Raw genomic sequence first — 21,182 nt, 5'->3', positions numbered from 1 at the left:
TTTTTCTCTTCTCTCACACCACATACACATTTTAGTTAAAACTATGAGGCAGAGAGGAAAAGAAATAACATTCACTTAGTTCTCCAAGATATTTGCAAATTTGTTCCAGCACATCCAACATCATTATTGGCACATATTATCACACATTACACACATTATATCACCTCAAGTTAAGTCGGTTGTTGTAAGTCATATTGACTGTAAAAAAACAAGTCACAGATGGTCCTCATTTATGCTGTAAATGAAATATGACTCAGCATATGAAGTATTTCTTTTAGCTTTATCTATCCATCTATCTTTTCAACCCACTTATCCAGGGAAGGGTCACAGTGAAGGTGGAGCCTCCCGGCAAGCAATGGGCACAAGGCATGAAAAAGTCAATTGCAATGTGAAATCCTCATAAACACTACAGTCAGCATAGCAATACCAACGGGTGGAAATTGGAACATCCCCACACAAACATGGAGATAACATGCAAACTCCACACAGGGCGCACCCAGGATGTGAACCCTAGTGTCCTTACCGCAAAGCAGCAACACTGCCACTTCCAGGTGCTTTTAGCTTTATTTTAATTGTAATTAACTTTCATAGATTTTCACCTTATGTTTACAGTACAAGTATGTCAGATTTACAGCCTGGAGTTCTGCTTTAACAGGATGTCTGAAGACCATGGAAAAGTCAGATCTTGCATTCTTTAAGACATTTTAGAAAAGCAATCAGTATTTTTTTTTATAAAGTTTTGATATACTGTACTGGGATAGCAAATTAGCTCTATGATTAGCACTCCTATCTTACAGCTACAGAAGGCTGCATTTTAGTCCAGGTTACTGTCTGTCTGGAGCTTGCTCATTATCCACAAACCCGTTTAGATTTTATCTTTTCTTTTTCCTTCTATGTCCAAAGCATAAGCAGGTTTAGATGAGTGGTGACCTGATCTGAATGAACTGGTATTGTTAATTTCTGCTTTGACCCCAGTACTGCAGCAATAGACAGCAGCTTCTCATGGTCCAGAAACTGGATTTAGCAGATTCAGTGGAGAAGTGAAATTTTATTGATAATTATATTTATTGATTTACCGACCATATGTACTATATATTGTCTGATGTTTTATTTAAGATTATACTGATTGTCAGCATTGTTTTCATTGTCGGTTTTTTGCATTGTACTTTTATCACTAGTCTGAAAGAGACATGAAAGTAAGAATTTCATAGCACTATGTACACATGATAATAAATATAAACTTTATTTCTTTATAATGGGCAGTACCAAATGGCGGTACTTTAACACCTTAAATTTAACAGATAAAAAATATTTTCTTAGACAAATAAATTGCCTGATGAAATGGAATTAAGATGTTTCTATTAAAATGGTCAACTTTTGTCTCGAGAGAATAAAAGAAATTAGTCCAAGTGCCTGCGTTCTAGATAACCATCTGCTGCAATTGTTTATGAGAGCTGCCGTCTTCCTTTTATCTAAGATTGCTCTGCTTATTTGGAATTCAATACATCCACACATCCAAAGGGTGACCCAACAACAACCTAAAGCAGAAGGTGGTATGGAACTACCTCACTTTCAATTTTATTACCGGGCAACAAATATACAGTCTGGACATTGACACAAATTGATGAACACACACAAATTTGGTCGGCAAAAATAAAATAAAATCCTGCAGTACTTCTTTATATTCCTTGCTTTGTACCCCAGTAAATACAAGTCATCATCAAAATACTAACAACTCATTTCTCCTTCATTCACTCAGAATATGGAACCAATGTAGGAAGCACTTCAAGATAGAGAAGCTTTTATCTGTGGCACCTCTACACAATAGCTACCTTTTTCCACCCTTTCAAACTTACACAGTTGTTAATGTTTAGAAAATATACAGGATTAAATCATTTAGAGATTTGTATATAGATAATGTCTTTGCATCCTACAAACAATTATACTTCAAATTTAACTTCCCATTAACACAGTTTTTCCACTACTTTCAAATTAGAAACTTTGCCAAATGGAATCTTCCCGATTTTCCTCACCTCACACCTATTTCTCTTCCAGAAGAAATACTGATCAGTTTTGAAGACTCAGACAGCACTTTTATAAAAAAGAAAAACAAAGTCCCTTCCTTTCAAAGATCCCAAAGTACAGTGGGAAAAGAATCTCTTACTCGATATTTCAGAAAAGGAGTGGAAAAGGAGGTATAGAATTCACTGTACAGTAGCTACTTAATGTATCTGCAAAGCATGCAATTATTTAACTTAAACACTTTTATTGAGCAAATCTATTTCATTGAAAAGTGTCCAAAATGTTTCCAGGGCAAGATCCAACCTGAGAATGTTGCAATCAAGTTCCGGCCTCACTAGGCCACATGTTTTGGGCCTGCACCATATTAACATCATTCTGGACCAAAATTTTTAAATACATAATAAATGAGTCACAATTATTCCTAATCCATTAACAGCTGTGTTTGGTGTACTCCCAGATGGGCTTAAAATAGAGGACAAGCAAACTGTAATTGCCTTTACTTCACAACTAACACATAGACTTATCTTGCTCAACTGGAAGAATCCTAACTCTCCTATTTTAAGTCAGTGGGTAACTGATGTTATATACTATTTGAAATTGGAAAAAATAAATTCTCACCTAGAGGATATATGCAAATTTTTTAAAAACCTGGCAAGATCTAATCAATAACATTTAAGAATAAACATTTATATTGAGGAAAATGATTTCCATCCCAATTTCCTACTTTTAAAGTTTTTCTCTGGTTGTTGGCCTTCCTCTCCTTCTTTTGGCGGGGGTTGAATTTAGTTATGTTAAGCTTAACTTGAGTGTATGGAATGTTATTTGCTTTCCCCTTGGGATTAATAAAGTATCTATCTATCTATCTATCTATCTATCTATCTATCTATCTATCTATCTATCTATCTATCTATCTATCTATCTATCTATCTATCTATCTATCTAACAGTGTAAATGTCAAACTCAGCCATGGTAAGCAAAATCTCTTCTTCTTTTGACTTCTCCCGTTAGGAGTCTATACTTCTCCATCAACCCCCTCAGAGCAAACATTGCATCTGTGGTGCTCTTTTTCAGCATGAAACCATACTGCTGCTCACTAATCATCACCTCTCTTCTTAACCTAGCTTCCACTATTCTTTCCCATAACTTAATGCTGTGGCTCATCAATTTTATTCCCCCTGTAGTCATTGCAGTCCTGCACATCCCCTTATTCTTAAATATCTGCATCAGTACACTTCTTCTCCACTCTTCAGGCATCCTCTCACTTTCCAAGATTCTATTAAACAATCTGGTTAAAAACGCCACTGCCATCTCTCCTAACACCTCCAGGCTTCCATAGGTATGTCATCTGGACCAACAGCCTTTCAATTTTTCATCCTCTTCATATCTGTCCTTACTTCCTCCTTGCTAATCCATTGCACTTCCTGATTCACTATCTCCACATCATCCAAACTCTTCTCTCTCTCGTTCTCTTCAATCATCAGCATCTGAAAGTACTCTTTCCATCTGCTCACCACACATGAGCCATCTTTATCCTTTATCACCCTAACCTGCTGCACATCTTTCCCAGCTCGGTCCCTCTGTCTAGCCAATCGGTACAGGTCCTTTTCTCCCTCCTTAGTGTCCAACCTCTCATATAACTCATCATAAGCCTTTTCTTTAGCCTTCACCACCTCTCTCTTCACCTTGGACCTTATCTCCTTGTACTCTTGTCTACTTTCTACATCTCTCTGACTATCCCACTTTTTCTTTGCCATCCTCTTCCTCTGTATACAGTACTCTCCTGTATTTCCTCATTCCACTGCCAGGTTTCCTTTTCCTCGTTCCTCTTTCCAGATGTCACGCCAAGCACCCTTCTTGCTGTCACCATTACTACATCTGCTGTAATCGCCCAGCTGTCTGGTAACTCTTCACTGCCACCCAGTGCCTGTCTCACCTCCTCCCTAAACTCAACCTCGCAGTATTCCTTTTTCAACTTCCACCATTTGATCTTTGGCTCTGTCCTCACTCTCTTCCTCTTCTTGATCTCCAACGTCATCCTACAGACCACCATCCTATGCTGCTTAACTACACTTTCCCCTGCTGCCACTTTGCAGTCTTCAATCTCCTTTAGATCAACTCTTCTGCATAGGATGTAATCTACCTGTGTGCATCTTCTTCCACTCCTGTATGTAAACCTATGTTCCTCCCTCTTCTTAAAATATGTATCAACCACAGCCATGTCCATCCTTTTGGCAAAATCCACTATCCTCTGATCTTCTTCATTCCTCTCCTTGACACCATACCTACCCATCACCTCCTCGTCTCCACTGTTCCCTTCACCAACATGCCCATTGAAATCCACTCCAATCACCACTTTTTGTCTCTTGGGTACACTGTTCATCACTTCATCCAACTCACTCTAAAAATCTTCTTTCTCACCCAACTTGCTGTGCATATGCACTAACAACATTCATCATCACACCTCCAATTCCCAGCTTCGTAATCATTACTCTGTCTGACACTCTTTTCACCTCCAAAACACTCTTGATATACTGTTCCTTCAGAATAACCCCTACTCCATTTCTCCTCCCATCCACACCATGATAGAACAATTTGAATCCACCTCCGATCCACCTGGCCTTACTCCCCTTCCGTTTAGTCTCTTGCACGCACAACATATTAACCTTCCTTCTCTCCATCATATCTGCTAACTCTCTCCCCTTACCAGTCATACTGCCAACATTCAAAGTTCCTACCCTCAGTTCCACTCTCTTTATTTTCCTCCTCTCCTCCTGCCTCCGGACTCGTCTCCCCCTTCTTCTTCTCCTTCTTCTCCTTCGGCCAACAGTGGCCCCATTTTCCACCAGCACCCTGTTGGCTAACAGTACTGGTGGTGGTCTTTGTTAACCTGTGACTCGACCGATCCGGTGTGGAAATTTGTATCATTGTCCACATATTGATTTGGCAAAATTTTACACCGGATGCCCTTCCTGACGTAACCCTCCCCATTTATCCAGGCTTGGGACCGGCACGAAGAAACACACTGGTTTGTGCATCCCCTGTGGCTGGGTTAATGTTATTTGCTTTTAATAAAATAAAAATAACAATGCTGTACTTGCTAATTGCACTTAATTTTTTTCCTTTTTGGCAGAAAGTAAAATATGAACTGAATTGTGAAACGGACCTGGGAGACATTTTACTGGTGCGGCTGGAAAAGCACCCATGCCTCCTTTTTTCTAGTGGGTGGTTCTGCAAAGAAATAGTTGTTGAAGCCCCTAGTGGCAGACAACAGCATTTCCCATATCACCGATGGATGGTGAAACAAGATACTTATGACCTGCGAATGGGATCAGGTTAGTATTTACAATATTGGCTTTAATTCTCTGAGCTCACTCTGAAAGTACCACATTTAGATGATTTTATGAATAAGACCACACATACCGTGTCAATATGGTATCATTCATGGTCTGAGTAACATACATAGACTTCCAGTATTGTTCCATATCTTATCAGCTGACTAGCCGGACAGATGACAAGTCAAACAAGTTATTTTTAAGAAACATTCTAACTTAGCCCATTGTAAGGTTCTCAAAGAGACTAATAAGTGAGCTTTACAAAAGTTAAAAATCCTTGCCTTGAAATGCATGTCTGTAGAATATAACAAGTGTTGAGGTGGCATACCACAGCTACCACTTAAAATGTGCCAAAGCTCTCACTTGTGTTCATCAATTATCTTCAGTTTTAAGTTATACCTCCTACAATATTTAACAAAATTCTTACTTTTCCTTTATGGGACTGTTGGCATTTCATAAATGAGGAGAGTAAAACATTCTTATCTAGTAGAGGTACACTACGTAGTGGAGAGATACATTACATTGAATAGCATTGTTTCAGGTTAGGAAGGAAAGACTGAGGTTGGAAGGGTTGAGTGTTTATCAGCAACACATATAGTTGGTTTTCGGGTAGGAAACATTTATTTATTGTACTGTAGATATACATCCATTAAATTAATTCTCAGAATCATAAGCATTGTTTTCTCTTCAGTATATCATAGTTAGAAATTGATTACTTTATTATTTATAACAACTTCTTTTCCTCCATCAGACACTGCAGTGATGATGACATTGTTAACTCTGATCATGCCTTAAATATTCTGAAACATGGAATATATAGCACTAAGGAATTAATTCACAGTTGCTAGTTTAGTTCTTTATTACTGTCAGATGAAAATTACATTCAATTTATTTCCATGCAAATTGATATTTTATGTTTCATCAGAGACATCTGATGGAACTGGAAAAAATGCAAATCATATTCAAGGGCAGCATTAATGTCCAGCTGCCTTGTCAGTCTTCAAATGGCTTTGCATTTCCTCTCTATTTAATCTGTGTCTATCCTCTCCATTTCCCCACCTCCTGTTCTTCTTCTTATACTTTGCATCAAACTCCGACCCTCCTGCTACTATCTCTTTTTCACCTTCTTGTCCATGTGTTCAATCTATATTTTTTGACAGTGCTGATTCAATCTATTGCATTTCTGGAATTTGTTTATGCTTATATCAACCTTTTTATTAATTTTATCATTAATACAGCAGAACCATTTTGTGTTTTGGTTACCACCATTTTGTAACTCTCTCCATAGTCACAACTCTGTTGTTTACAGCCTAACTGTTCTTAGGCACTCCATATAGAAATCATGTGATCTGTGACATCACCTGTGGCAGGCAGTGCGGTGTAGTGGTTAAGGCCAGAGGTTGTGGGTTCAAATCCCGCTACTGATACTGTGTGACCATGAGCACGTCACATGACATGCCTGTGCTCCAATTGGAAAAGAAATGTAACCAATTGTATCATAAATGTTGTAAGTCACCTTGGATAAATGCATCAGACAAATAAGATAAGGTAAAGACATCATGGTGGCCATGATATAGAAGATAATGGCACACAATGAGTTGTGCCATCACAAGTGTGGTTCAATTAGGTAAAAGCATTCAATAATCTTTAGAGATTGTGATTGACTGAAGAATTTCCAGTTGGTGTGAGGATTGACTGCAATGCTTATACTGATCATTGTTTTTAGATTAGCGCTTTGATTTTGATGTACTGTCCTGACAGTTTCTTGGTTACTGTGATTCTGACATATTATCTAGCCATGTTTCATTTATCTGCCTTTAACATACTTTCATCTCCTAGTCATTATTTCCATGGCTGTCCAACAACTTTTATTATTCTATAACAATCCACTCTTAAACTCTCTCTGCCTTTCTGCACTTTATTTTCATGCTTTACTGGTCTGTATTACTCTTTATTAATCTTCACTTGCCTGCCAGACTTTCATTTCAAATTCTTAATTACATTTCAAAACATTCTATAATTTGTGCCATATATGTTCTCTATAACTCTACTGAATTCCTTCTTCATTGCCTGCCTTGTGAGTTTTACCTCCATCTTAGTTTTTGTTTTCTAGAATGCATAGATTGGACTGTATCTTTCTCTCTTCTGCCAATGATGCACCCTTTCACATATCTTTTTTCTTTTTAACTGTTTCCTTCACCTCCTTAGTCCACCAACTTTCTCTATAAACTTGGTGTTAATTATCTTGGTTAGCCACGAAGAGAAAAACCTGCCCTAACTCATAGATGTTTTCTTTTCTTAGAATACCAGTCGCCATCAACTGAAGTCAACTAAGGAGAAATTTAATGGCTCATTGCTCACTCAGAACTTGGTATAAAGGCTGAGATAACACTATTAATTTCATTTCTTATACAGGATTCATGCATTTCCACCATCCATAAAGTCTAATATTTTTAAAACAATGAAGGTACTTGGTATTGGAACAATTAGAGATATTTTTGCTGACAGTATGTTTGCACCCCTCAGACATAACCTTTCATTTAAGTAATTTTATTACATTTAAGTTGTAGACTTTAGAAACCAGTTTGATGTCTGAACATTCACCCAATATCCATTGTGGTGAGCATACTATTTAGTATCAATGAAGTTATAGTAGTGTCAAAAAAACAGTTTCTTAAAAAACACTGTCCTCTAAATAGTATGTAGCTGTGCTGGGAAATGAGAGATTTCAATCACAACGTCAGGTAGGAAATAAGTCTGATACTGATAAAATACACTTGTTGGTTTCTTTATTTAACATGGTCTAATTTAAATTAAAATTATACATTGCTCACATTGTTGAATCAAGACTGTAATTGTGAATATTGTTGCCAGGAAAATGCTTCACTTGTTCAAATGTTTTGGGAATGTCCCATGGTTAGATGTTGTTAGAATTCATTTTTCTGTTATTTCTCTAACAGTTTTTACTACATAATAATCCTAACTTCTCTAATAGCTCTGCTTTGGGGAACACTCAATGGGACATCACTGCTTAATGTACAATCTGTCGTGGTATCTTAAACATTATTAACATATCAATTTATCTTACTCAGCTGAAAGGATCCTAAACTGCATTCCATAACACAATGAGGAACTCATGTCCTATTTTACTTAGAATTAAAAAAAGCAAAGTCATTTACCGAGAAACCACCCATAACCTTTTTAGAATTTCATAGATATTTATTAAGGTTTTACTCAGCTAATTAAGCATGATGAATCTCTGCTTTCCTTTGATATTTCTCTATATCTTTCAGGGATTATTTCTATTAAATCTTTTAATTGCTTGCTTTCTTGATTTGTATGAGTGAGAATTTCAGGCGTGATTTGAATAATGAATACTGTAGTATTTCATGTCCTATTTATAATTGATTCATTGTAATGTATAGAACCTTTAAAACCCAAGCCTTTCACTTACTTTCATTGGTGAGACTATAAAAAGACTCTCATGCATGAAAACTAACTTTGTTTTTCTTCTATAGCTAAGAAAATTTCAGAGGACTCTAATCCAGTCCTCGTCGAACACAGGAAACATGAGCTGATGTACCTCCAGAGCCAACTGAAGTGAGTCAGAGAACAAGACAATGTCTTTTGTGTGTGGCTTCATAATATCTGAGTATAGTTTACACTAAATTCTTGGTGTGGAGATGTGCATGGACTTAATTGCAGGAGAATATTACAAATAGTAAAAATATTTAACTGGAAAAGACCTCAAAGAAATAATTCACTCAAAAATCAACTATTTACATTTTCTTGACTGAGATGGCACATTGATCCACTATTAAAATAATGGTTCTTTTATGCCATTTTGTAGTTATTTACTGGGTTGTGTTATTCCTCATAGAACCATTGCTTGTCAAAGCACCTATTTATTCTGAAAAGGGTTCTTTTTCTTATGAAGGTGGTTTGTTGTACTTTGAAAAACTTCCTAATATGCAGAAAAGAGATGTATGGTAGGCTACCTAGCAGGACACTAACATATTAAGAAAAACTGGACTTACCCTATGTTATTGTATGCAGTGACAGTCCTTTTAAAATCATGACATATTGTTATTCACAGATCATTTTCCATCTGTTCATGGTTTACTGTAAGGCGCCTGTTCTAGATATAAATAAGTAAAGGTTCTTTCTTGAGCCTTCATGTAAATGAGTCTCTTTTGGGAACTAAAAGTGGTTCATCCGTGGAACTGCCCTGAAGAGCCACTCTGGCACCTTTATTTTTAAAAGTGCAAATGTTTGGCACTGCTGCCTTATAGATCCAAAGCTCTGGACTCATTGCCTATCCTAGTTATGCTGGTATTCTGTCATTCCCTAAAACATGTGGATTTATGTGTACCGGCAACTCTTAACTGATCCTTTGTTACTGGGAGTAGATTGTGTGCTTTAGTGTATTCTGCCTTGGATCAATGCCTCATCTGGAGTTTGGTTCTTGCCATGCATCCAATCTTCTTGTTACAGGCTCTGGTTCTCCCAAACTTTTCCATGGTAAAATATGTTTTTCTATTAATTTAAAAAATACTCTGTTGTTCAATCTCAAGGACTTAGACTCCATCTCTACAATATATAAAATCATTTTACAATCCCTCCCTTTCAAAGATCCAAGAGGACACTGGGAAAAAGATCTCTCAATTAATATATCAGAAAAGGAGTGGAAAGTAGCAATGCAGAGAATTCACTTGAGCTCCATATGCGCAAAGCATACAATTATACAACTCAAAATTATATATCGAGCACATCTGTCTCGACTAAAACTCTCCAAAATGTTTCCAGGGCATGATCCAACCTGCGAACGTTGCAACCAAGGTCCAGCCTCACTGGGTCACATGTTCTGGGCCTGCACCAAATTAACATTATTCTGGACAAAAATTTTTAATTACCTCTCAGACAGCCTTGGACTCACAATCCCTCCTAACCCATTAACAGCTGTGTTTGGGGTTCTTCCAGAGGGGCTTAAAGTGGAGAAAGACAAACAAATTGTGATTGCATTCACTACACTGTTGGCACGCAGACTCATTCTGATAAACTGGAAGAACCCAAACTCTCCTCTTTTAAGTCAGTGGGAAACCAATGAGTTATATTATTTGAAATTAGAAAAAATCAAATACTCAGGTTGAGGATCCGTACAGACTTTTCTCAAAACATGGCAGGATCTAATCAGTAATATTTTAAAATAAGTTCATAAAGCACAGAAAATTTATTAATTTAGGTATGTTTACAGGCCTTAAATTTAACGCCGTTCGGCTTGCTCTCTCTCTCAGGGGTGGGGATCGATCTGTTCTTCTTTCTTTTTGTAAAAACTTGATTGCTTTGTATGGATTGTAATAAAATTAATAAAAATAATTAAAAAAAATACTCTGAATGAGAAATAACCAGAGTTAAAAATATATAGTGATATGCTGTATACTAATGATGATTCGCTTCCCGGGTCCTCCCTGAGTGGAGTTTGCATGTTCTCCCTTTGTCTGTGTGGGTTTCCTCCGAGTACTCCGTTTTCCTCCCACAGTCCAAAGACATGCAGGTTAGGTGCATTGACGATTTTAAATTGTCCCTGGTGTGTGCTTGGTGTGTGTGTGTGTGTGGATGCCCTGTGAAGGGCTGGCACCCTGCCTGGAGTTTGTTTCCTGCCTTGCGCCCTGTGTTGGCTGGGATTGTAATTGGGATATAGTGGGTTGGATAATGAATGGATGGATAAACTGAATGAAAATTGAACTTGTTCCTTGCCAATGTACGGTAGAAAATAATAAAACATTTTTAATTTCTGGCCTACTCTTCACTTGAATTGTTTTGATTATCCATTAATTGTGTCATAAAACTCCAAGAGATGTATGTTTATATTTAGCTGACATCACATCATGTTATAAATCAGAAATAAATTCCCCATGTCTACAAGATGTCAAGATGTGTTGACAGGTCAATTGTCCTGGAGAAAGTCATAGACTGGGCCCACTGTGAAGATAGAAACCTGCAACCTTTTGATGTAACATCCACTATCTATTCTCCATTACTGTTGATGTTTAAGCCCTGGTTTATGTTTAAATTCCCTTTTTGTGTTCTTTTTTAATATTTGGTCCTTTGGTTATTATAATTTACTTTAACATTGTCTTTATGTCAGTTTTGCTTATTGTTTGATTTCTTTGTGTGGATGCTTGTTCTGCCATGACCCTTGTGTTTTGTGGGTTGTTCCACAAGAGGCTGGGCCACCAGTCAATTGCCTTTGACAGTCAGCTCCCAGCCCCTTAAAGACTCATGAGAATTGCAGGGCTTCTGCAACACACTGTGTGCACATAGTGGTGGGTGGGTTTTTTTTTCTTTTGATTATTGTTGGTTCCTTATATTTACTTGCTTTTCAACTCTTTTGCTTCTGTTTTTTGGATTCTGATTTCTGAATAATGTTTAGGGTTGTATTTGCTTAGGATTGCCTCTTTTTATGCATTTAATACTTTTGTTTATGAATTCTTCTTTTATAAGATTTATTGTTGCCTTGGTCTCTACTAGCACTAGTGAAACATTATGAGTGTACTTTGGGACAATTCAAAGTGTATTTTTGAGTTTTGAGAGTTATGCACATTTTATTCCTGTACAGGCCAAAGCCAACAGCTCATGTGCAAAGTAGGCTGCCTTTTGGTGCATTTTATCTGGGCTGGCTGGTTGGAGTCATGCTAATGTCTGAAGGCTTCACACCCACTTTGGATATTTTGGGTGAAGACTCATGCATCTAAATTTAAAACATGGATGAGTACCTTGGGTTTAAGAAACTCTCACTGTTCAAACTAATACATGAAAATTTTTCCAGCAGCCCTACAACGTGCACTTTAGAACAGGTCATCCACCTGATGCTAACTAAGCATGTTCATGCCTGGCCAATACTTGAATGGGAGACCATCTAGGAAAAGCATGGTTTGATGCTGGAAGATGTTTAGATGAGGCTATCAGGTTGCATTTACCCTGGTGTCTGTTTGTGGACCCTAGTGTTCCAGTACAGTGAAGGGGGCACTGTGCTGTAAAAATGGAGCCATCCTTTGGATGAGATGTAAAACTGAGGCCCTGACTCTCAATGATCATAAAAGATTACATGGCATCCTTCCTAAAGAGCAGAGTGTATCCCAATGTCCAGGCTAAATTGTCCTCCATGGCCTAGTCATTCTGACCCACTGTATGCCCCATGTCTCTAATTGGCTATATCTCTCACCTCTTTGGTACATTATTATTATTATTATTATTATTATTATTATTATTATTATTATTATTATTATTATTATTATTATATAACTTATAACTGTTTTGATCATTTTGTTTTCTGTTTATTTGCTTAAAAGGTGGAGCCATGCTACACCTGGCATACCAGGACATATCCAAAGTGAAAACCCAATGGATCTTCCATCAGAGTTGAAATTTTCATTTACCAAATCAATGGCTTTTTTCTTCAATTCAAAGTCTGCGTAAGGCTAATTTTATCTTCTGGAGGCTTCTTGCCATCATATGATGTAATTTTGTTATAGACTTGGTTTAAAACTGTATCTTTCCATTATTCACAATTCTAAATAACCATCCTTCAGCTTATTTGTCCTGTAATGAATTTAGCTTCATATTCTTTTACTTCTTTGTTTATTTCTTGTACACATCCTCTAGTTTAGCAGAACTAAACCTGACACGTGTGAGTAAACGCAGTGCAGCCTGGAAAAACCTGGAGGATATTGGCCAAATATTCTCACATAGCAAGACCTCAGTGTCAGGTATGGACTTAAATACTAGAAATCTGACATTTTATATCAGAATTTAGAAACTGGATTCTATATCAAGTAACAAAGCTTCTCTCAACAGCTGATTTTTTTGCAAAACCAGTCCAAATGTATCAAAAGTGAAATTTATAGGTTGTAAATCAAGTATACGCAATGAAGGTGTCAGATGAGGGAGATCACAATACATGAAATGAACACCCACAAAGAAACCCCATTTACCCTTTTTTCCCCACCTTCACAGGTGATTACTCTGTTTGACAACTAGAGTGACTTCCCCACTTTTCCACCTCTTTACACCAAAACAACTGAGTCATTTTCTTTCTCATCTTCACCTTTAAGCTCTGTTGAATCTGATTTATTGTCCCAACTTTCTTTGTGACTATTGACTCAAAGTAGCTCTGATTTTCACATTATGGGATCAAGGACCATCTAATGGGTATAGGAATGCCAGGGTGAGTTTCTCACACTCTCTATTGGCCAAAGCATGCTCTGTCATCCCTGAGCCCTTCAACCTGCAAACCATATAAGAATCTCATCTATTGTCATCAAAATCAGTGAGCTACAACCTAATGGAGTGAAAGATTTTTATTAGTATCCTGTTTTCTGTCACACATAAAGGGGAAACTTGTTCTCAGCTTTTTTGGCTGAGAAATGCATATTGCTACCCATCATTCAGTGGTTTTAGCCAGCGCTCTTTGCCTCAACCTTGCTTTGATCTTTCCTGAATTTTTACTTTTGAGACAAATTTCCTACAGACAAGGTTTACAACCGCCTATGATTCAAGTCTAGGTACCCTCTTACTTTGTCTCCTGTGGAGATATTTATTAAGATAATTCCCTACTCTGTGCCATCTTGGCAATTACCTTGTCCTAGAAATCCCTACAGAACAAAACAACTGCTCATACTCAGTTTACTTCTAACCCTGAAATGTTTAAATGGTAGTCTATCGAAAAACTCCATTTAGAAAAAAAGCATACAGAATGTGCCATGAAGTACAAGTCTGGCAAGAGATCTGTGTGTTTTCTGTCTACTCAAGCTAGCCAACCATGCCCTAAGTAAATATCGTATTTCATTCACAAGGGGTGTTGGACTGGATTTGGTTAAAAATGTCAGCCCTTTCAAAATATTGTAGGACTTTTGCAGTACAAAGGGACCACCATAACCATGGAACCAATTAATAAATTAATGGGAGCTTAACTTGTTGTTGATTCATTAAAGCTCAATGTATTTAAACAAAAATGGGAAAAAATTAACTAACAAGGGTAATCCTCATTTAATAATACAGGGTGAGTCAAAATTATGTTAACACTAATGGTACTGCTATGTATATACTTACATACAATTTCTGTGGACAATTTATGTGCCACATATGGTACATGTGTTGAACATAATGGTGAACAGGTTGAGATATTCCTGTAAAACATCTTGCACATATGAAGTATGTTTTGTGAGTAAATTGTTTCTGCCATTCAAATGTTAACATAATTTTGATTCACCCTGTATTACAGTATATGAAGCCTTTGAAAACTGCTTACATTTATAAAGCAATCAGCAAAATTACACCTAATTTTAACTAAAAAATGTTTCCCATGGCAAAGGAAAAAAGAAGAAAAGCATTATGTTATTATTTTTTTATTAATATTTAAATGTGGAGATCTGTGTCTGATCATAATAAAGTAGTACTAAAATATACATTAACAAAATTATTCTCAATTCCTTAGTTATACTACTGTGATACAGCTCTGCCTGTAAATTCAATATACAAATAAACTGGTAAAAGTGCACACAAATTAACTTTCTTTTTCTGTTTTAGTGGGTTTGATATGGTTACTGTAATAAACAAAATAAGCAGTTCATTCATAAGGATAGCCAAAAATGAATAGAAACTTATCTATTATATTTAACAATCTTAATCTCACCTGAATGTTTCCCCAAAGTAACATTATTTGTTTGGTGCTGGCTTGTAGATCCTTTTATATAATTTCTGGTCCTTAGTCCTGGGTATGACAGTTAAATTCATCTGGCTTGATGTAGCTCTGCTGCAGCCACTCACAGGAAGGCTTCTTGAATTATGAAGGGGATAAGGGAAAGCCCTTGGGAGCCTCACCCCTGGAATAGTCAAAACTGCTGGAAAACCAATAGGGTCAGGCCTATTGGGGATCAGAACTGATGTGGTGCTGAGGTGTCACTCACTGCACAGCAGCGCATGGGTCCTAATTATCCATCCGTGTAGGCGTGTGGAACGTCTTGTCTCTCCGGCATGATGACCATCTTCCTCTGCTGTCAGAGGAGCTTCATAAACTCTGCATTTCAGTGACTGCACTCTCTGAGGTATGCAGACCTGGGACTGGAAAGATCTTTGTAGGTGGGTACACCTTTTATTGTTCTGGTTGCTCTGATGGCTGTCATACTTAAGGAGTAGCTGTTGCTGTGGTGGATCAGCTCCTTCCAATGGTGTGTTATGTAACACAGGTTACAATGCTCTGGTCATCGGTGTCTTTAATGTGACCAATGGCACTGAAAGGGCTGGCTATGAGAACTGTGTCATTTCCCATGGTCCTGGAGACTGTGGTGAAAGTATCTCCTTGTTCCTTGACTTTGCAAAAGGTCAGGGGTTGCAGATCGCTGGATACTGGTTCCAGCGCCCTGTGCTGTATCGTTGGACTAGTGGTGTGGCGAAGGAGATTGATCACATGCTTATAGGCAGATGGTGGAGGCTCCTACAGAACTGCAGGGTCTACAGAAGTGCTGGGTTTATGACTTTTGACCACAGACTTGTCACTACTCTAGATTAGGTCCAGTGGGCTTCCACCTAGTAGGAGAATGAGGGAGGACTTGACAAGACTCACAGATCAGGTTGTTTCTAATGAATTTGAATGCAGTTTGTGAGTATAATTTGCAGACTTGGTTGCGACAGCCTATCCTAATATGATATGGGAGACCTTCTGTGACAAAACCCTGTAGGTTGCTGAAGGTTGTCTTGTGTTAGTGTTGCAGGTGTTCCTAGAAGGAGGGTTTTCATCTCCTGGATTTTATTCAGAGGAGTCTCAGTGCATGGCTTGATGGCAACTTCGATCTGTACCGGGAACCGAGAAGGACAGCTGCAAGGGCTCTGAGGGCAAATAAGAAAGCATTTGTTAGAGGAATCTTTGAGCAAGTGACACACCATCTATGGTCTAGTAACCCACATCCTGCTTACAGAGGAATCAAAACATTACGCACATCCGAATCTGTTCCTCAGAGAGTTGCAGTCAGGGCAGGTAATGGAACAGTCCTTACTTATGTCACTGTAGTTGTGACTCACTGGGTCTGGCTTCTTTGGACAGCTGTTTAAAGCTGATCCTCCTCGTGGGACATTGGGCATCTCTGGGTCCACGGTTCTATTTTGATCCTCCAAGTAGTTGTAAACCACCCAATCTCAATGAGATTGCACAGGTGGTAAACCAACTGAGTATAGGGAAGGCTGCCGGGATCTGTGGTATCCAGGGAGAACTTCTCCAGGCTGTTGGTAAGGCTGTCCTCCTGGCATTGCAAGTAATCTTTGCTTCCATTTCGGAGATGGGTGTCATACTAGCTAAAAGCAAAATGGGACTTATCGTCCCTATCTGGAAAAGGAATGGTGATCACCTAGATTGTGGCAACTTTCTAGGGTCATCCTCAATAGAGTCTGTGATCATTTGTTCACCTAACAATGACCAGAGCAGTCTGATTTTAAGCCCAAGAAGTCTACCATCGACCACATCCTGGCACTGAGGGTTCTCATTGAGCACAAATGCAAATAATAGCAAAGTTTCTTTGCAGACTTTATTGATTTTTGTAAAGCAACTCAGTTGATTGTGTTGCCCTGAGATTTTGCAGCATCTCCCCAAAGTTCCTGGATGTCATGGACAGCTTTTACACTGGTACTATAAGTGCTGTGCAAATTGGAGGCAGAACCTTTGCGTTTTTCCCAGTTGATTCTGTGGTTCACCGAAGTGTGTTCTTGCTCCTACCCCGTTCAATGCTTGCATGGACTGAGTGTTGGGCAGGGTTGTGAGGTTCACCATCTGTGGGGCATCTGTTGATGAAGAAAGATTCACTGATCTTGATTTTGCCAACAATGCTGTGATCTTTGCAGGGTCCATGAAGGCTCTGATCGGGGCTCTCAAGAGACTGAGTGAACAGTCTGAGTGTCTGGGCTTGTGAATGCCCAGGATAAAAACTACAAGCCTTTAATTACCTCTTGGACATAGCCTTCCGCAGTGTGTCTGAGAGTGTCAACCGTGTTTAGACGTTTACTTACCTCGGTAGTGAAATTCATGTCTCTGGTGACTCTTCCTATGACGTCAGTAGATGGTTTGGGAGAGAGGGGGGTTATGAAGTCATTAGAAAGGGATGTGTGGCACTCTCGTTATCTTTACAAAAGATCGAGCAGTTGCTCATGGAGTCCCGAATGAGGCACATTACCTGCATTATGAGCAAGCATTAGTTAGGGCACTATGGTCATGTAGCGCAATTCCCCGAGGGTGATCGAACTCGCAGGGCTGAGGACCTGAGCAACTAGACCTGGCCAAGGGGACACCCAAATAACACCTGGCTGCAGCAGATAGATGGTCATTTCCAGAGGGTGGGACTGGACCATATGTCTGCTTGAGGGGTTGCCAACTGGGATCCTGAGCTATTTTGTTGTATAGTGGGTGAGCCATTCTGACCTGACCAGACCTCCCTGGTTGAATTTATACATTTTTCTCTAGGTTAAAGTCTCCCTGTGTATAGTGTATTTTGATAAAATATAAATTTTCATCACAGCTCACTTGCATTCGCTTTTCCTCATCCCTCACCCCCCTCAATGAGGGTGTGTGTGTTTGTGTGTATCACATACTACATTTAAAGCTTCTGCTTGACTGTTTCAGTAGCTGCTGTGAATCAAGCAGTGTTGTGCAGTGGGTAAAGCTTATAACTTAAAATTTCTGCCACATCCCACTACAGACACTTTATAGCCATAAGCAAATCAATTCACCTGCCTGTGTACTAATTGGAAAACCAAAAGAAATGTAACAAATCATATCTTAAATGTTTTTAGTCACCATGGATAATGGCATCAACCAAATAAGTACATAGAAATGAATTAATACGAAGTCGATAGAAAGTTTAGGATTTGTATAAAATTTTACAAAAGCAAAAGATTTACTAATTTTATTTTTAGTCTTCAAGGGCAAAACTAAATATAGGAGCTGACTAAAAATGGGCATACAATTAAAAAAAAATAGCAAAGATCAAAAAATAATCATGGTAAAAAAGTAAGATTGGCTCAGGAAACCAAATATCAAAGCCAAAATACAAACTAGGCAGAACTTTGTATCCAGGGTGAAATTTTGCTTAAAATAAATAAATAAATCTATACATACATGCACACACACTATAGTCTGAACATACATCATAATAACTGAAAAGGAAGAAAATTAAAAAGAAAGAAAGGAAAACTTCTGATTTGGCAGTTCAAGTCCCATTGAGGCATTATGTAGGCATATTGCTGTTGGTTTAAAGAAGCACCAGTAACATTTCTTGACACACTTCAGCTGAATGATTCATTGGCTAAAAGTCCTCACTGTTAGTCCGTCAGATAGGAGATATGCAGCATTTTTCATAATGGCACTGTGTTTTGTTTTAATTTTTTACTTTGCTACTACCTCCTTGGGATCCAGAGTTCATCCTATAACTGAGCTTGCCCTTTTAATTAACGTGTTGATTCTGTGAGCCTCTCTTGAAATGATGTTACCAGCCCAGCACACCACAGGGCTGCACCAAGAAACAAAGTTCTCCACCTCACTCCTATAATCCTATACCTCCTATATCTCAGCCCACTTATTGGTACACCCCATAAGTGTTAAATCATTTGAGAATTTCTGCAAGCGACATAATCTGGTGTTATAGTATTTATAGGACAGCTGACAAAATTGTGTCACTTGACAAGCAACAGCACTGTCAACAGTAAACAAGACAGCTATTCCTTTGATAAGACCACATAAAATGGCTTAACTTGCAAACAAAATAGAAACATAGAATGGTGAAATGGTGATTTTCACAATGAGAAAACCAAGTAACAATGAGAAAACCAAGAGCAACGTGTGTTAACCTGAATGGATAAATCTTAAAGCTACAAAATAAAACTAAAAATAAACTCAGAATCATGACACCCATCACACTGGGGATGTTTAAACTGAAAAGGTTCAACCCCTTTAATATTTGCTCGTAGCTCATACATCTCAGTCTCAAAATTAGCCTAGTTGCTTTTCTTTTGACTTTTTTAGCACTGCTGTGTGTTTTTTGGAGTTCGGAGACCAAAACTGTACATACAGTAGCACTCTAGTTTGAAGGCTCACCAATGTGTTATAAAGCTTAACCATAATCTTCTTTAACTTGTTCTCTGCACATCATGCTATATAACTTTACATTCTGTTAGCCTTCTTGATGGGAGGGAGGGTTACATCAGAAAGGGCATCCATCCAGTGAAACATTTTGCCAGAAATATGCAGACAACAATACAGATTCCCATATAGGATTGGTCGAGGCCCAGGATAACAAGGGTGCTGGTGGAAACTGAGTTACTGTTGGTCAAAGAAGAAGTGTAGGAAAGTCATGTCCACAGGCAAGAGGAAAGGAGGAAGATAAAGAGAGTAGAAGTGAGGGTACGGATTTTAAATGTTGGCAGTGTGACTGGTAAGGGGAGAGAGTTAACTGATGTAAAGGAGAGGAGGAAGGTTGATATATTGTGTGTGCAAGAGACTAAATGGAATGGAAGTAAAGTCAGGTGAATCGGAGATGGGTTCAAATTGTTCTATCATGATGTGGATGGGAGGAGAAATGGTGTAGGGGTTAATCTGAAGGAACAGTATGTCAAGAGCGTTGTGGAGGTGAAAAGAGTAAGACAGAGTGATGATTGTACATTCATCCATCCATTATCCATCCATCCATTATCCAATCCGCTATATCCTAACTACAGGGTCACAGTGGTCTGCTGGAGCCAATCCCAGACAACACAGGATGCAAGGCAGGAAACAAACCCTGGGCAGGGCGCTAACCCACTGCAGGAGTGCTGATTATTAAGCTGCAAATTGAAGGTGTGAAGATGAATGCTGTTGGTGCATATGCCCCGCAATTTGGGTGTGTGATGGATGAGAAAGATGATTACTGGAGTGAGTTGGATGAAGTGATGGACAGTGTATCCAAGGGACAGAGAGTGGTGATTGGAGTGGATTTCAATGGGCATGTTGGTAAAGGGAACAGAGGAGACGAGGAGGTGATGGATAGGTATGGTGTCAAGGAGAGGAATGAAGAAGGTCAGAGGATAGTGGATTTTGCAAAAAGGATGGACATGGCGGTGGTGAATTTGTATTTTAAGAAGAGGGAGGAACATAGGGTTAAGTACAAGAGTGGAGAAAGATGCACACAGGTAGATTATATCCTAGGCAGGAGGGTTAATCTGAAGAGGTTTGAAGACTGTGTCAAAGATGGCTGGGGTGGCGACCCGGCCGGGACGCCTCGGAAGACCAGAAGAGGGCTTATGCCTTCCCCAGACCATGTGGGGGTGACCGCCCTGGTTCCTTTGGGGGCCATGGGTACAGAGCTTAGAAGCTCAACCCTGTAGGGGCCCGTGGTCACCGCCAGGGTGCACCCCTGTGCCTTTGGAGCCCAGGGGGAAGACTGCTTCTGGGTATGCAGCCGGCAATTCTGCCACACGGGGGCATGTCGGTGGGAGATTGCCGGGAAGCATCTGGAGCACATCTGGGTGTGTATAAAAGGCGCCACCTCCCTTCATACGATGGCTGGAGTCGGGTGAGGAGTGGACTAGAGCTGGAAAAGAGAGAAGGAGGCAGTCTCAAGCAAGGCATTGGTGCTGTGGCAAGGACTTTGGGGACTTGTGCGGTTTGTGGTGCACCTTGTATATAATGGAGTTCACAAATAAACATGTGTTGGGCGAGTTGAACGTGTCTGCCTGTTTGTGTCCAGGCCAGTCGCTACAACTGCAAAGTGGTGGCAGGGGAAAGTGTAGTTAGGCAGCATAAGATGGTGG

General features: G+C 39.0%; 1 protein-coding gene across 3 annotated transcripts in view; it reads left to right on the top strand.

Moving 5' to 3' along the window:
* The window catches only part of LOC120525109 (polyunsaturated fatty acid lipoxygenase ALOX8-like), a 118,529-nt gene that overhangs the window by 59,335 nt on the left and 38,012 nt on the right, over nt 1–21,182 (top strand). For all 3 annotated transcript variants that reach the window (XM_039747127.1, XM_039747124.1, XM_039747125.1), the window contains 4 exons: nt 5,153–5,354; nt 8,873–8,954; nt 12,707–12,829; nt 13,020–13,123. In XM_039747127.1, the coding sequence (XP_039603061.1) occupies nt 5,153–5,354; nt 8,873–8,954; nt 12,707–12,829; nt 13,020–13,123 (511 nt within the window). The remainder of the gene's footprint in view (nt 1–5,152; nt 5,355–8,872; nt 8,955–12,706; nt 12,830–13,019; nt 13,124–21,182) is intronic.

Source organism: Polypterus senegalus, chromosome 3 (genome assembly GCF_016835505.1).
Source record: "Polypterus senegalus isolate Bchr_013 chromosome 3, ASM1683550v1, whole genome shotgun sequence".
NCBI classification, from domain to species: domain Eukaryota; kingdom Metazoa; phylum Chordata; class Cladistia; order Polypteriformes; family Polypteridae; genus Polypterus; species Polypterus senegalus.
Note: the sequence above shows the minus strand (reverse complement) of the source record. Positions and strands in the feature narration are given on the sequence as shown.